The 16,871-nt window shown below is 42.3% G+C and overlaps 1 protein-coding gene across 2 annotated transcripts in view; it reads left to right on the top strand.

Annotated features, from left to right (window-relative positions):
• The window catches only part of EIF4G3 (eukaryotic translation initiation factor 4 gamma 3), a 399,442-nt gene that overhangs the window by 204,026 nt on the left and 178,545 nt on the right, over nt 1-16,871 (top strand). For both annotated transcript variants that reach the window (XM_026659916.2, XM_026659925.2), the window contains exons 8-9: nt 13,035-13,214; nt 13,853-13,967. In XM_026659916.2, coding sequence (XP_026515701.1) covers nt 13,035-13,214; nt 13,853-13,967 — 295 coding nt within the window. The remainder of the gene's footprint in view (nt 1-13,034; nt 13,215-13,852; nt 13,968-16,871) is intronic.

The following is a 16,871-nucleotide window of genomic DNA, read 5'->3' on the forward strand; positions in this document are numbered from 1 at the left end:
GTAAAAGATAAATTATGAACTTATTTTTGCCTCATTATCAAGCAAGGTCTTAATTCTATTTTTTTTTTTTTTAGTCCTGTATGTGTGTGGGCTGCTCACACTGCCTATTATTAAGGTTGCCCAATGATGCACATTATAACACCATTTTTCAGAAGCTTATAACTTTGCCAAACTTTAACTGGCTGGGCTGAAATTTCACACGCCAGGTGTTTGCCTCAGGTTGAATTTTTTTTTTGGAAATTTTATCTCAAAGTGATCGACTTTTTTTAAAAATTGAGCTTGGGGGGGGGGGGAATACATTGTTTTTCCCATATTAAAAAATGCTGGTAACCTTTTCTTTGAGAAGCTCTAGCGCCCCCAGGCTTTAGAGCAGGGACTTGAGATTTGGCTGGGTGGGGGCTTTTTACTATCACCATGAAAAACTATCCAAATTTGGCCAAGATATAAGCCTTTTAAAAATTGCAGTTAGCAGATGCTCGGGGGAGACTTGCTTGAGCTTTGCAGCTTAATTCCCCAAAGATACTGTCCATGAGCAATGCTTCAGCTCAGGGGTGAGACAGACTTCCTGCTCTCGATTCTGGTGCATGGACCCAGACCTGCCACAGCTGGGAGCAGTAATGACAGGGAAAGTCCTGCTCAGATGCCTCTAGTCCTGGGCTTGATTATAAAGTATGTGCTGTTACTTAGTTTAAATACTCGGAGTGGAGAGCCTTCTTGGCCTATTTTATTCTTGAATGCCCAAGCTTTGCCTAGCTGTGAACCACACTGGCAATCTAATTATGCTAATCGCCATATTCTTATTTAATAGAATTAATCATGGTGGGCTACACTGCCCAGTTAATGATTATGGTGGCCATGAGTCAGATTCAGCATTGTCGTCACCAAGTGGCTTTGTTTTTCAGTGGTTTTTGTTGTTGCTGTTTTTTGCTTAAAAAGGCAAGATGGTTCTTTATTTACCATCTGGGTTTTGTCATGTTGGATTCATGTTTTCAAGCTTTTCTTTGCAACCAGCAGAGCTAGACACTTCCTTTCTTTAAAAATAAATAAAGCAAGCTGAGATTCTCATAACTCCAGGAGCAGAGGTTTTAAGAAAAATGCTAACTATCATGATGCTTGCAACTTATTGTTGATAGTTAGCAATAATGCAAACTATAGTGCTCTATGGGCTGCACTTTGTCACATACACTAACTAAACAGATTTTATCTAATTTAGATCCTTATGTAGTAATCTATGATCACTCTTTTAAAAATGTTATGCTATAGTAGTAAGGTCACAGTTGTAGCCACTTATTCTTTTATTAGATTTCATTAGAATTCATATGGGCTTTAGATCATATTTGATCTTTTTAAAACAGGTATCACATTTGTGGTCTCTTTACTCAAGAACTTTCTGCTTATCGCAAAGCCAGTGTTTGTAAAGTTTAATGACCATTCAGAGGAGTCAGGTTAGCAGAAAAAGCTGCAAGAACTTGTCCTTAGACTTATTCCTACTGGAAAGAAGATTCTACTTCACCATAATATACTGTTTGTTCTTTATTTTCTAAAGAAAGAAAAATCAATTCTAATAATTGCTTACATAATCCTATGTAGCATGGTAACTTGTTTCTGGTGTGGTTATTATAGTTTAAATGTTACAAAGACAATTTACATAAGATGATGCAGCGATATATGTAGATATTTAAAGACCCAAAGATTAAGATGGCCTCCATGCATCAGTTTCCTTTTGTGTCTGTCACTGGTTCCCCAACTGGTATCCATCTCAAGTTTTTAAGCTCTCAAAATTCCCGTTGCCACTGTATTCCCCCAGTCCAGTCAAGGGCAGCTCATCCAGTTCTGACAACTTCAGGTTCATCAATACTGGGGAGGGGGGTGGGGAATCTCCTGTTCCTTCTATAAATGTGTCTCTTTTGAGTCTTGAATGGGAATGTAGTCATTCTAGTGCCTCCCAGGTGGCACTGTCTTTTCTCCCAAATGATACTGAGGATTCTCTGACTCCAAAGATTTGACCTTTTTCTGAAAAGTGAGTCCATTTGCTCCCATTGTCTGTAAAAGAGGAATGTTTTAAAAAAGATGGATGCGGCCTTCTTGTATCTTCGCTGCTAAGAAGTTTTATTTAAAAACATTTTCCTTGTGCCTTTTCTTGAAGACGGAACTCTTTTCATATGCTTCCACTTATTGTGCCATTTAATAATAGGAATGGTATGAGAGTTGATGTATGTGTTTCCTCCAGGGGGAAGAATAGATTGAATCCCATTTTTCTACTCCACTGTTTGTGATAAGGATGACATGAGGGCAAGAGGACATTTTTAAATGACTAGATCATGAAGTGGCCTAACAATATGGCCACATACTGAAGACTTTTTGCAAATGTTTCAGTTATTCACTTTACTATGAATATCAACTAGGGCTGGATGAAACTTTTCAGCCAAAAGGTGTTTGCATTCTTTGTGACAAATTTAAAAAAACAAAACTTGTCAAATTCATCTTATTGTCTTGATTTAAAAAAAAACACAAAACTTCAAAAAAAAATTGATTTGCAACCACTTTTCATTTTGAATTTGACTTGAATTTAATTTTTTTAAGTTTTAAAAAACTTTAAAATGAAACTAAATGTTGCATTCAACCTGAAATTCTGCAAATATTTGGTCAAAATTGGAAATGAACACTTATGTGCTATGGTGAAGAGCAGACAGTAAGGTCCTGATCCAGCAAAGTACCTAAGCATGTGCTTAACTTTAAGCATGTGAGTAATTCTGTTGAAGTCAGTGGAACTATTCATGTGCTTACATGCTTTGCTGGATTGGAACCTAAACCCTTAAATTTTATTAAAACTAAAATAGCATTTTAAAATTGGTCACAAATTTAGGGCCAGATTATGAAACTCTTTCTCACTAATGGGAGTAGTTACTCACTTGAGCAGTCCCACTAAAGTCAATGTGGTTATTTGTGGCCTTTAGAGAGGAAAGTACTTAGGCATGCACTTAAGTCCCATTTGACTTCAATGAAACTACATACATAATGGAATAAAGATGTGAAGGGGTAAGATAACTAAATTCAGGTTGGGATATGAAATGTTCACTAAGATTATCCCTGAGGGAGAAGAGGCTGACATCCCCCTGTTCATTGTGTTTATCAAAAATTTAGAAATGATGCAATTTACATTTTTCTCAACCCAACCCTCCTCCACCTAAGCCAGACTGCCTCCTTGTTATACACCCTTTTTCTTTCACAGATAATGACTATGTTTGATAGAGATCTTCATTTCTGATATAGTGTCCACATAACAGAATTTAAAAAAAAAGTTGGTTTAAATATGTCCTTCCCTAATTCTGCCACCTAATAGAGACTAATAGGTATATCTCGATAGAATTTATAATAATATAATATATCTCATAGAACTGGAAGGGACCTTGAAAGGTCATCAAGTCCAGTCCCCTGCCTTCACTAGCAGGACCAAGTACTGTCCCTGACAGATTCCCCTCCCCCCAATCCCTAAATGGTCCCTTCAAGGATTGAACTCACAACCCTCGGTTTAGCAGGCCAATGCTCAAACCACTGAGCTATCCCTCCCCCTAAAATAATAAAAACAAATAGAACTAGAAGGGTCCCTGAAAGGTCATTGAGTCCAGCCCCCTGCCTTCACTAGCAGGACCAAATACTGATTTTGCCCCAGATTCATAAGTGGCCCCCTCAAGGATTGAACTCACAACCCTGGGTTTAGCAGGCCAATGCTCAAATGACTGAGCTATCCCTTTATGAAATAGTTTCTTGGAATCTTAACATCTAGATAACCCAGCAAAAGGGGGGAAAGCAACATCTTACAAAACTGCCTCCAAATATCATAGATACACAAAAATTAACCTCTTTGAAAAGAGTTAGCTAAACTCAAAAGGGTTGGATTGGACATGAGAGTGCCTGCATTTTCTAAGAAGAAACAGAAGTTGCCACCTTAATTAGAAAAAAGCAGTCCTTTATTTGATAGTGGGTGGATATGTACATGTGTATGAGGGCAAGATATTGCTCTCTTTAAATGGAGGGAAAGAATACATTAATTATCCTTTGCCCCACATGTCAAGGGTATTTTAGGAGAGAACCTTAATTTTAAAACTCAGGGTATGTCTACACTACAAGAGTAGTTCGATTTTACTTAAATCGAATTAGTGGAACTGATATTACAAAGTCGAACGTGTGCGTCCACACTAAGGACGGTAATTCGACTTTGTGAGCCCACACTAACGGGGCAAGCATTGACATTGGAAGCGGTGCACTGTGGGCAGCTATCCCACAGTTCCCGCAGTCCCCGCTGCCCATTGGAATTCTGGGTCGAGCCCCCAATGCCTGCTGGGGAAAAAAATGTGTCGAGGGTGGTTTTGGGTAACTGTCGTCATTCAACCATCACTCCCGCCCTCCCTCCCTGAAAGCGCCGGCGGGCAATCAGTTCGTGCACTTTTCTGGTGAGTGACAGCGCGGATGCCACAGCACTGCGAGCATGGAGCCCACTGCGACCATCGCTGCAGTTATGGCCGTTGTCAACACCTTATCATCCACCTTTTTCAGAGGCAGATGCTGAGAAATCGGGCAAGGAGGCTACGGCAGCGCGGTGAGGACATTAAGTCTGAGAGTGGCACAGACCTCTCGCAAAGCACGGGACCCCGCGCCGTGGATATCATGGTGGCAATGGATCATGTTGATGCTGTGGAACGGCGATTCTGGGCCCGGGAAACAAGCACGGACTGGTGGGACCGCATAGTGCTGCAGGTCTGGGATGAATCACAGTGGCTGCGAAACTTTCGCATGCGTAAGGGAACTTTCCTTGAACTTTGTGAGCTGCTGTCCCCTGCTCTGAAGCGCAAGGACACCCGGATGCGAGCAGCCCTGACTGTCCAGAAGCGAGTGGCCATAGCCCTCTGGAAGCTTGCAACGCCAGACAGCTACCGGTCAGTCGCGAACCACTTTGGCGTGGGCAAATCTACCGTGGAGGTTGCTGTGATGCAAGTAGCCAACGCAATCGTTGAGCTACTGCTCTCAAAGGTAGTGACCCTGGGAAACATGCAGGTCATCATAGATGGCTTCACCGCGATGGGATTCCCAAACTGCGGTGGGGCTATAGATGGAACTCACATCCCTATCCTGGGACCGGAGCACCAGGCCAGCCAGTACATTAACAGAAAGGGCTACTTTTCAATGGTGCTGCAAGCACTGGTGGACCATAGGGGACGTTTTACCAACATCAGCGTCGGATGGCCAGGCAAGGTTCATGACACTTATGTTTTCAGGAACTCTGGTCTGTTTAGACGGCTGCAGGAAGGTATTTACTTCCCGGACCACAAAATAACTGTTGGGGATGTGGAGATGCCTATAGTGATCCTCGGGGACCCAGCCTACCTGCTAATGCCCTGGTTCATGAAGCCCTATACAGGCGCCCCGGACAGTGAAAAAGAACTCTTCAACTACCGGCTGAGTAAGTGCAGAATGGTGGTTGAGTGTGCTTTTGGACGTCTCAAGGGGAGATGGAGAAGCTTACTGACTCGCTCTGATCTCAGCGAAACCAATATCCCCATTGTTATTGCAGCTTGCTGTGTGCTCCACAATCTCTGTGAGAGCAAGGGGGAGACGTTTATGGCGGGGTGGGAGGTTGAGGCACATCGCCTGGCTGCTGATTACGCCCAGCCAGACAGCCGGGCGATTAGAAGAGCCCAGCGGGACGCGCTGTGCATCCGGGAGGCTTTGAAAGCTAGGTTCCACAGTGAGCTGGGTAACCTGTGACTATTTACCCAGTTAATGTTGACTATCCTCTCCAGTTACATACCCCCTTCACCCCGTTTCCCCCCTTCCAACACACCTTTAAAAATAAAATAAATGGAACTTTGTTCATTAAGGGTTTCGTGGAAAAGGGTTGAAACTGGGACGCAGACTGGTGGGGAGCAGGTGTAGTGATGGAAAGGACCCTTCTAAACTCGAGGAATGACAGGCTCCTGCTCCTAGAGCGGTCCGCAGTGGTGGACTGGTTGTTTCAACGGAGCCTGCCACCCCTCCTTTTCGGGACTCTGTGTGTGGGGGTTATGTGACTTTGTGGTGGGGGAGGATGGTTACAGATCCCTTGCTGCGTGGCTCTGTCATCCAGGCTAAGGACCGCTGCATAAGATCTGTAACCGCCCTCCCCCACCACAAACTCACATAGCCCCCCCACACAGAACATGAAAACCACCTCCCAGACTGACCAGGGTGCCTAGTGACTGCAATGTGTGTGTGACCTGCTGCTGAACCTGCCCCCGTGTCTGTACCCTGGTAAAGGTGACTGTCCTCTCCAATTACCAACCCCCTTTCCCCCCTTCAAACACACTGTCCTCTAAAAGAACATGACGGAAACAGTAATTAACAGAAACGTGTTTTTTATTAACAACTAGACAGGGGATGACACTGAGACGGGGGCTTGGGTGAGGTGCTTTTGGAGTGAAGGAAAGGACTTATCAAAACTTCGGGACTGAGAGCCGTCTGGTACTTGAGCAGTCTGCAGGGGTGGAGTGACTGTTTTCACGGCCCCTGCCGCCCCTCCTTCTTGGGACTTTGGGTGAGGGGGGGATGGGACTTTGTGGTGGGGGAGGGCAGTTAGAGATAGACTGCAGCGGGGCTCTGTCCTCCTGCCTCCGGTCCTGCAGAACATCTACAAGGCGCCGGAGCGTGTCCGTTTGCTCCCTCATTAGTCCAAGCAGCGTTTGAGTCGCCTACTGGTCTTCCTGCCGCCACCTGTCCTCCCGTTCGCTGTATGATTGCTGGTATTGCGACATGTTCTCCCTCCACTGGGTCTGCTGTGCCGCCTCGGCTCGGGAGCAGCCCATAAGTTCGGGGAACATCTCGTCCCGTGTCCTTCTCTTGCGGCGCCTAATCTGCGCCAGCCTCTGGGAGGGGGATGCCGGGGTAGGTCGGGAGACACTCGCAGCTGTGGGATGGGAAAAAGGGAGTGAATTCCTCACAAAGATATATTTTTGTGAACAATGAACATAGTCTTTCTCTGTGAACAAGACCATGCACAGCACCTATCACATGCGCACTCAGGACAAGGTCGAATTTTCGGCCTTCCCATTCAGTGCCTGGGGTCTTGGAGTACAGATCACAAAAGCGGGGCAGGACAGCGGAATTCGGGTAGCAGGCGGACATGGTAAGCCGTAGACTTTTGGCTGCTGAAAGCTTAATTTATAGCAGTGCTCTCCTTTCACGTTCAAAGCAATGCCCCTAGCGTTGGCCAGTTCCTGCTGCCAGCAATCCGGCCAGCATGAACTCTGCCCCTGTCCCACCCCCCTCGGGGCTGTCCCCGGGAAAGATCCCTGTATGCTGCCCCTGTCCCGCCTCCACCGCGTGGCTGTAAACCGCCGGTTACAGTTATGTAAAGGAACAGGCAATCAGTCCCAATACTAACATTCCCCTAATTTAAAGCAGGTCACCATGAGTGATATCACTCTGATGAGGATTTCGGACACTTAGAAAGCCCGCATGCTGTGTGAATGCCAGCAAAAACCAGGGCCGTATGCGGCCATGCTGTGCGAGGCACTGATCCCGGAGTACTTGTTGCTAGCCTGGCGCGGAAAAGTTTCCTACCATGGAGGACACAATAAGGCCGCTCTTCACAGGAACCTAATGCAAAGGCTTTCAAATTACCTCCAGGAGAGCTTCGTGGAGATGTCCCAGGAGGATTTCTGCTCTATCTCCGGACATATTGTTGGGAATTGGTCCTGCTTTGAGCAGGGGGTTGAACTAGATGACCTCCTGAGGTCCCTTCCAACCCTGATATTCTATGATTTTGTATTCTATGATATTGACAGAATTTTCCAGTAGCTGCACTGGCAAGGACTAAAAAGTTAAGCGCCTAGGGCAAAGTAATCATGAAAAACCCATTGTTAATATTCCATTCCTGTTCTGTTCAAAATAAATGTTTACATGTTTAAAACACTTACCGACTGATCCTTCCCTTGATTCAGGGTCACGGTTAACACCGTGGGAGGGTTGGTAGGGGATCTCCGTGAGGGTGATGAAGAGATCCTGGCTGTCGGGGAAATCAGCGTTGTAAACGCTGTCGACTGCCTCGTCCTCCTCATCTCCTTCCTCATCTTCCCCGTCCGCGAACATCTCCGAGGAAGCGGCCGTCGACAATACCCCATCGTCAGAGTCCACAGTCAGTGGTAGGGTAGTGGTGACGGCCGCACCTAGAATGCAATGCAGTGTTTCATAGAAACGGCATGTCTGGGGCTGAGATCCGATGCGTCCGTTTGCCGCTTTGGTCTTCTGGTAGCCTTGTCTCAGGTCCTTGATTTTCACGTGACACTGCATTGCATCCCGGCTGTATCCTCTCTCCGTCATGGCTTTGGAGATCTTCTCGTAGATCTTCGCATTCCGTTTTTTCGATCACAGCTCCGAAAGCCCGGCACATCGCCCCACACAGCGATCAGATCCAAGACTTCCCGATCAGTCCATGCTGGGGCCGTCTTTCTATTCTGCGATTGCATGGTCACCTCTGCTGGAGAGCTCAGCATCTGCTGAGCTCGCCATGATGTCCAAACAGGAAGTGAGATTCAAACTGGCCAGACAGGAAAAGGAATTCAAATTTTCCCGGGGCATTTCCTGTGTGGCTGGTCAGAGCATCCGAGGTCGGACTGCTGTCCAGAGCGTCAACAGAGTGGTGCACTGTGGGATAGCTCCCGGAGCTATTAGCGTCGAATTCCATCCACACCTACCCAAATTTGACATGGCCATGTCGAATTTAGCACTACTCCCCTCGTCGGGGAGGAGTACAGAAATCTATGTCGAACTAAATAGCTTCGTGGTGTGGACGGGTGCAGGGTTAATTCGATTTAACGCTGCTAAATTCGACATAACTGCCTAGTGTAGACCAGGCCTTAGAGACTCACTTTTTTGGGGAGGTCTGCTAACACTGACCCACATGTTAGTATGGCATTGCAACCCGGCACTCATGTTTGCAAATCATCTCACTCAAATTTGCGTCACAACTCCTCCCCCATTGCCCCCCCCCCCCAAAGTTTTGGTTCTTCTGCACCACTGGGTTGATAACCTATTATCTAAACAATGGGTGGTATTCTCCTCTCACATTAGTTGACAGAAGTGTAACTCATTGATTTCCCAGTGTCTGTCTTTTTAGAAGTAATAAAATCATTGTGCCTTTGCTCTCCTTCTCCCAAGAATTATAACTGGCTATCAGCAACTTTTGCTATGACATATGCAGTATTATTTCTTAAAGCCCAGCGATCTCCTCACTATGGGTTCACATTGTACCCAGAACTGCAAGGATAGATAGCTATGTAACAGTTTAATATAAGGCCTCAAGCTTGCTAAGCATGCCATGTGTTTTGGAAGGCACTATGTTTTGGTTCTAAGTGCACTTTCATTCCACCGGTGACCGCAGAAAGAGGAGCCAGTTTGTTTCTCAAGAAGTAGAATTGTTTTAGAATTGCATTCCTGTGACTTTACAGACAGCTTCAGATGGTCTTTTAGACACAGGTTTCAGAGTAGCAGCCGTGTTAGTCTGTGTCCACAAAAAGAACAGGAGTACTTGTGGCACCTTAGAGACTAACAAATTTATTAGAGCATAAGCTTTCGTGGGCTACAGCCCTCTTCTTCGGATGCATATAGAATGGAACATATATTGAGGAGATATATATACACACATACAGAGAGCATGAACAGGTGGGAGTTGTCTTACCAACTCTGAGAGGCCAATTAAGTGAAAAAAAAAACATTTGAAGTGATAATCAAGATAGCTCAGCAGTCTCTCGTTGGAGTCTGTTTTTGAAGTTTTTCGGTTGTAAGATCTTACAATTTATCTTACAACAGAAAAACTTCAAAAACAGACTCCAACGAGAGACTGCTGAGCTGGAATTGATATGCAAACTAGATACAATCAATTTAAGATTGAATAAGGACTGGGAATGGCTGAGCCATTACAAACATTGAATCTATCTCCCCTTGTAACTATTCTCACACTTCTTATCAAACTGTCTGTACTGGGCTATCTTGATTATCACTTCAAAAGTTTTTTTTCACTTACTTAATTGGCCTCTCAGAGTTGGTAAGACAACTCCCACCTGTTCACGCTCTCTGAATGTGTGTATATATATCTCCTCAATATATGTTCCATTCTATATGCATCCGAAGAAGTGGGCTGTAGCCCACGAAAGCTTATGCTCTAATAAATTTGTTAGTCTCTAAGGTGCCACAAGTACTCCTGTTCTTTTAGACACACTGATTGATGGTAAAAAGCCATACACAAATCAGTAATTTCCATTTCCATACATTTCTTCACTATTTTGGTGGCCTATATTGCATATTTGCTAGCCAATTTGTTTCCTCCTAAGAATGGAGTGACCTTGTTGGAGGAGAAAGGCAGGCTTCACATACTTCAATTCCAATGTTGAAGGACCACAGTCTTTATTTTTTGAATTTGAAGATAATATTGATTTTTTTCTATGGCAGCTGTGAACACGATATGTGAACATGACTGTAGATATTGATCGAGCAAGCTGTCACACTAATTTGGACAGTGGAGAAACTCTGGCTAGTCGACATAATGAGAGACCAGACCAAAGTTGAGTCTCCATCCAATCTATTTTCACCTTGAATACATATAGAAACAGAGGGTCACTGATTCTGTATGAGGAGAGCTCCATTGTGGATCACTGGTGGGCTAGAAGTAACTACATCTCAGCAAGCCAGCCAAGAGGCAGTCAAAGGCTGACACCAGAGGAAGAACTACAGAGAAACAACCTTCATCCTTGAACCCTACATACAAGCCTGTTCTTGCTCATCTTTGCTAGCTCAAGAGATTGCATAGGTTAAAAGGGGAAAACACAAAGATGGAAGAAAAATGAGATTTATAATTGCAGTCCTGGCAAGATCCTTTTCAAGCCTATATCTGTGATGCTGTGTCAGTAAGAATATCAAATCTCTAAATTTGTTTTCACTCTCTCTTTCTGGTGTCTCTGGATACTGGAAATCATAGAAATCATAGCCACGATCAGCATGAACTTACCACATCTTCTATATCAGATAGTGATCACTTGGTCCTCCAGGGCTAGACAACCACCTAGTTTCCACTAACCCAGAAGTTTGGGAGTTTTTGTTTTTTGCCCAAACAATAGAGCTTTCTTCTGATTCAAAACACATTGTAGGATGTGACTGATGATACAATTCTTCATCCAGGTTAACGGCTTAGTAATAACATTTTTGCTTTCATCTTCATATTCATTTTATCTGGCCTTCAGAGAAAGGGAGTAAGTGTTGACATTTTTGGAGAGAAATCATTCAATACGGGGGCTATCATGGTGTCTCAAAATCTTCAGGAATGACCAGAATGACTATTTTGTTATCACTGCCACAGTTTCCAAGTACAGGTGCGTCATAGGATCCTTCTGCCTTGCTCTCTTCTCCAGTGGACTTAAGAGTAAAACATATATATTGGCCCATCCTTTCCAAACCTCGCTTAGCCCAGACTTCCATTCCCCAATAATTATCTGCCTCTCTTCTTCCCTGTACTGATGGTATAGCTTGCCACGGGCTGACTGCTTGCTTTAATGCACCTGATCAATCAGCACTGGTTGCTGTAGAGTGATATATGACTACGTTACTTTCTGCTCAGCAGTTTGAAGCACATATCTCTTATTCTTCTAGCCTTGGTATAGAGTTGGAGACCAAATCTAGAATTTGAGCATAGGTTTATATCTATTTAGTGCATAGTGCTATTTCTGGACTACCAATATAACTAAGAGAGGAAGAGAAAAATGTTTGAAATTAAGAACAAGCTGCACATAAAGTCTTCTCCAGTATTCTGTTTGCTGCAAATTTTTATTTTTTTAACTTTTATTCTTCAGTGTAAAACTTTCTAGAAAACTTCTGCTTGAAATATGCTTGGGATTCTGCCAGGAAAAGATTTCTTGATACTAGCTCAGTATCTTTCCTGCCCTGTTATATAGAAAACAGGATAGAAAGATTATTGAAACTATTACATTAGGGCTAATGTTATATCCTATACCTTCATATTGATCTGTAAGTTGTTCCATTGGCTTTCTTTCTGTTTCCTGTTGCTTTCTTGCTTCGTTATTGAAGGGAGGATTCAGACCCATCCAGGTAATTTTAACTACTGGCTCTGCATGGTATAAGTGTTTCTTTATCACATATTTCATTATTAAATTAGTGAATGTATTAATGTATGATGCATATCTTACCTGTTTAGTTTCAAGATTATTAAGACTGTAGTAGGAGTGAGGGCTTCTAGTGCCCTGAATGCTTCCACATCCCGGATGCTGATGCTTGTCTTAAAGAGAGTTGAGACCTGAGCCACATATCATCAGGTTGCTTTGTTCCCTGGGGCTTCTGTGTGGGCTACACTTGTGTGGTGGGTTACTTTATGCAAGTGTGCTGGAAAAGTTTGGTGCAACTTAGAAAGGGGTTGCCACCTTTTTGAAAAAGGAATGCAGGACATGTAGGCCCTTCAAACTTTCAATAGGGTAAAGAGGATAAGTATGGGGGGACCTACAACCCCCATAAAAGTCTGAATTTTAGCTTTTCTGGAATTTTTTCAATGCAGTTTCCTTGATCTTTTACTGCCTTATCAAATCACTTATAAAGTTGGTATTTTTTTCAATCTACTCCACCCTATAAAGTACATTTTGCATAGAATCCTTTCCTCTGACCTTTAGTCTGAAAGCTGGTGCATATAATTCACTATACACACATTAATAGTTACACCATTATAGTTTAAAACTTAACTGTTTGCTCTTAGTCTGTCTTTCTCACTTTGTGCCTAGTAAAACTGAGGATTGTGTGTAAATGGCCATTGTTAAAACACTAATGGAAACTGTCCTGCAATTTTCTGAACAGGTGGCAACCCTCTGAAAGTGTGTTTGTTTTTTTTTAAAAATTACAGTATGGTTTTCTCTACTATTATTTGATATTGCAAATTCATTTTCTTTTCAGGAAAAAAATAACTTTTTGACTTTTTTTTGTTTTCGTTTTTTGCTTCCCTCTAGTTTTTTCAGCGGCCTCAAATACAGCCTTCTAGAGCTGCCATCCAGAACAGCAGCCCTTCTATCCGTCCTGGTGCGCAAACACCAACTGCAGTCTATCAAACCAACCAACACATCATGATGGTTAACCATCTGCCAATGCCGTATCCAATGCCCCAGGGCCCCCAGTACTGTATACCACAGGTAATATATTGCCTAATCACATATGAACTTGGAAGAGATACAGTTATTTTTCCTGGAATAAAAGAAGGTGATCTTTGGGACTGCAGGAAAGGTGGAGGAAAAGGCTGATATAATTAGCAGCATAACCCCTGTCCTTTTTCTTCTTTAAATGTATACATTTATCTATAAAGGCAGAGGGTGGAGAGGGGATAATCATAAATTGTATCCTTTTTATATTTGGGATAAATTATTATTGCAGAATTTATTCTCTTCCTCTGAAAGAGATGATGGAAAACTAAATTCCTCAAAAACATCTAGTACTGTAACGGCTCTTAAATTGATTTAAGAGCTATGCTATTACTATTAAACATTGGGCTTTCTTTGAGTCCTGCATTACAGAAATGAGGGGAATTAAATCAAGTTGACTATGGTCTGCCTCAGCACTGATTTTCTGCATATTTTTACCTCAAATGACACAGCATGCATTTCATTATGTCATTTTTTTTGCGGGGGCAGGCAGCATTCTGAATCTGTGTTTAAAAGGACTTCATAGTCTCATTTTTAGGAATTTTTTAAAACCAGGTTAATTATAGCATCTGTATGTAATGCCATATCATATGACAATTATTTGTAAATTCCTTGTAATTTTTCTCTCCCAGTATCGTCATAGTGGCCCTCCTTATGTTGGGCCTCCACAGCAGTATCCTGTTCAGCCACCAGGGCCAGGCCCATTTTATCCAGGCCCGGGTCCTGGAGAATTCCCCAATGCCTACGGTAAGCAGGGTGGAGGATTGTGCATGGTTTGGGGAAGGAAGGTGTTGCTGGATATTTGGGGTGGGGAGATGTTTCTGGGTTTGTTATTTTTCTACAGCTGGTTTAATATTGTAAAGCCAAAATAATTCGTTTGAATTCGAAACAGCTGCTAAATTTGAGCTTGTTGTGCTTCTGATTAATCACTCTGTGATCATACATGCACACAATTTTTGTTTGCATGAATGTTAGCAGAATAGCTGTAGTTCATACAAATATTCTTAATCATGTGCAAAAAGGAGTATTCATGTGTGAACAAGAGTATTGGCTGTTTGTTATTCACTGTCTAATCATTATTATTATTATTATTATTTATTATTAAGGCTGTCGATTAATCGCAGTTAACTCACACAATTAACTCAAAAATTGATTGCGATTAAAAAAATTAATCACAATTAATCACACTGTTAAATAATAGAATACTAATTGAAATGTATTAAATATTTTGGGATGTTTTTCTACATTTTCAAATATATTGGTTTCAATTACAACAGAGAATACAAAGTGTACAATGCTCACTTTGTTATTTTTATTACAAATATTTGCACTGTAAAAATGATAAAAGAAATAGTATTTTTCAGTTCACCTCAGACAAGCACTGTAGTGCAATCTCTTTATCACGAAAGTGCAATCTACAAATGTAGATTTTTTTTTGTTACATAACTGCACTCAGAAACAAAACCATGTAAAACTTTAGAGCCTACAAGTCCCCTCAGTCCTAATTCTTGTTCAGCCAATCGCTAAGAGAAACAAGTTTGTTTACATTTATGGGAGATAATGCTGCCCACTTCTTATTTACAATGTCACCTGAACGTGAGAACAGGCGTTCACATGGCACTGTTTTAGCTGGCGTTGCAAAATATTTACATGCCAGATGCACTAAAGATTCATATGCCTCTTCATGCTTAGGCCATCGTTCCAGAAGACATGCTTCCATGCTGATGACGCTCGTTAAAAAATAATGCATTAATTACATTTGTGGCTGAACTCTTCGGGGGAGAATTGTATGTCTCCTGCTCTGTTTTACCCGCATTCTACCATATATTTCATGTTATAGCAGTATCGGATGATGACCCAGCACATGTTGTTCATTTTAAGAACACTTTCACTGCAAATTTGACAAAATGCAAAGAAGATACCCATGTGAAATTTCTAAAGATAGCTACAGCATTCAACCCAAGATTTAAGAATCTGAAGTGACTTCCAAAATATGAGAGGGATGAGGTATGGAGCATGCTTTCAGAAGTCTTAATGCAAAACTCTGATGCAGAAACTACAGAACTCAAACCACCAAAAAAGAAAATCAACCTTCTACTGGTAGCATCTGACTCAGATGATGAAAATGGATATGTGTTGGTCCGCACTGCTGTGGATCGTTATCGAACAGAGCCCGTCATCAGCATGGATGCATGTCCTCTGGAATGGTGCTTGAAGCATCAAGCGACATATCAATCTTTAGCGCATCTGGCATGTAAACATCTTGCAACGTCGGTTACAACAGTGTCATGCAAACGCCTGTTCTCACTTTCAGGTGACATTGTAAACAAGAAGCAGATAGCATTATCTTCTGCAAATATAAACAAACTTGTTTGTCTGAGCGATTGGCTGAACAAGAAGGAGGACTGATTGGACTTGTAGGCTCTAAAGTTTTACATTGTTTTATTTTTGAATGCAGTTTTTTTGGTACATAATTCTGTATTTGTAAGTTCAACTTTTATGATAAAAAGATTGCACTACAGTACTTGTATTAGGTGTATTAAGAAAAATACTATTTCTTTTGTTTTTTACAGTGCAAATATTTGTAATCAAAAATAAAGTGAGCACCGTACACTTTGTATTCTGTGTTGTAATTGAAATCAATGTATTTGAAAATGTAGAAAGTTTGGTTGTTATACTAATTATTAAAATTGCTTAGGATCCCAAAATAGTGTAGTTTTAACAAATGCTGACTCACTTTAAAGGAAATAAACTCTAAATGAAAATAAGTTCTCACTTCAGTTATCATTTACTTGTCATGAACCAAGGTCTGGACTTTTTTTTGTTTATTCAGCAACAGTTAATCATAGAATCATAGAACTGGAAGGGACCTTGAGAGGTCATCTAGAACAGTCCCCCGCACTCAGGGCCGGCTCTAGATTTTTTTGCTGCCCCAAGCAAAAAAAATTTTAGCTCCCCGCCCCCAGCCCTAGTCTCTCTCCCTCCTCCCCCCCCGCAACTGCACCCTCCTGCCGCCCCAGCCCTGGGTCACTGGTAACTCGCTCCCAGGGCGGGTCATTCAGCAGGAATTTTGGATGTGCACAGAACACAGACAGGATTGGTTCCCATATGGTTACAGAACTGCAGTAAAGTGGAACAATTTTCAGCTTCTGTGATTGAAGGATATCTGGATGCATATTATAAGACTGTCCTACATAAATGAGGAAAAGTTGAGGTGCCTTTATTATTCTTTTGTTCCATTCTTTGTTTCTATGGGGAATTTGCCAATGGAATATCACTGTCTTCCTTTTAAACAAATAAAACTAAAACTAAAAAAAAAGCAATGGCTGTTGAAAATAGCAATTCCAGTCCTAATAACCACTGGGAAGCATTTCTTGCTCAATTTATTCTACTTTTTCTACAGCAAGTTACAGTGGATCAGTATATTTAATTTGGGAGAAATGAAGTAACAGCTGCCCAAATTGCGCTTGAGCACTCCTGAATTTTGAGGTTGTTCAAATCTGGAAGGCAGGTGCTAGATTCCCTTTCTGAATATTAGCTAAATCTGGAAAGGAAAAGTCAATTTCTGCTTCCATGGCTCAGAAGTGGAAATCCTCCTACATGCCTGGTATTGTATCTAAAGCTGCCCAGGTCCAGAGCCTCCCCTCCCTT

The sequence above is a fragment of the Terrapene carolina genome, unplaced genomic scaffold, assembly GCF_002925995.2.
Source record: "Terrapene carolina triunguis isolate 2854851 unplaced genomic scaffold, T_m_triunguis-2.0 Scaffold714, whole genome shotgun sequence".
In the NCBI taxonomy this organism is placed as follows: domain Eukaryota; kingdom Metazoa; phylum Chordata; order Testudines; family Emydidae; genus Terrapene; species Terrapene triunguis.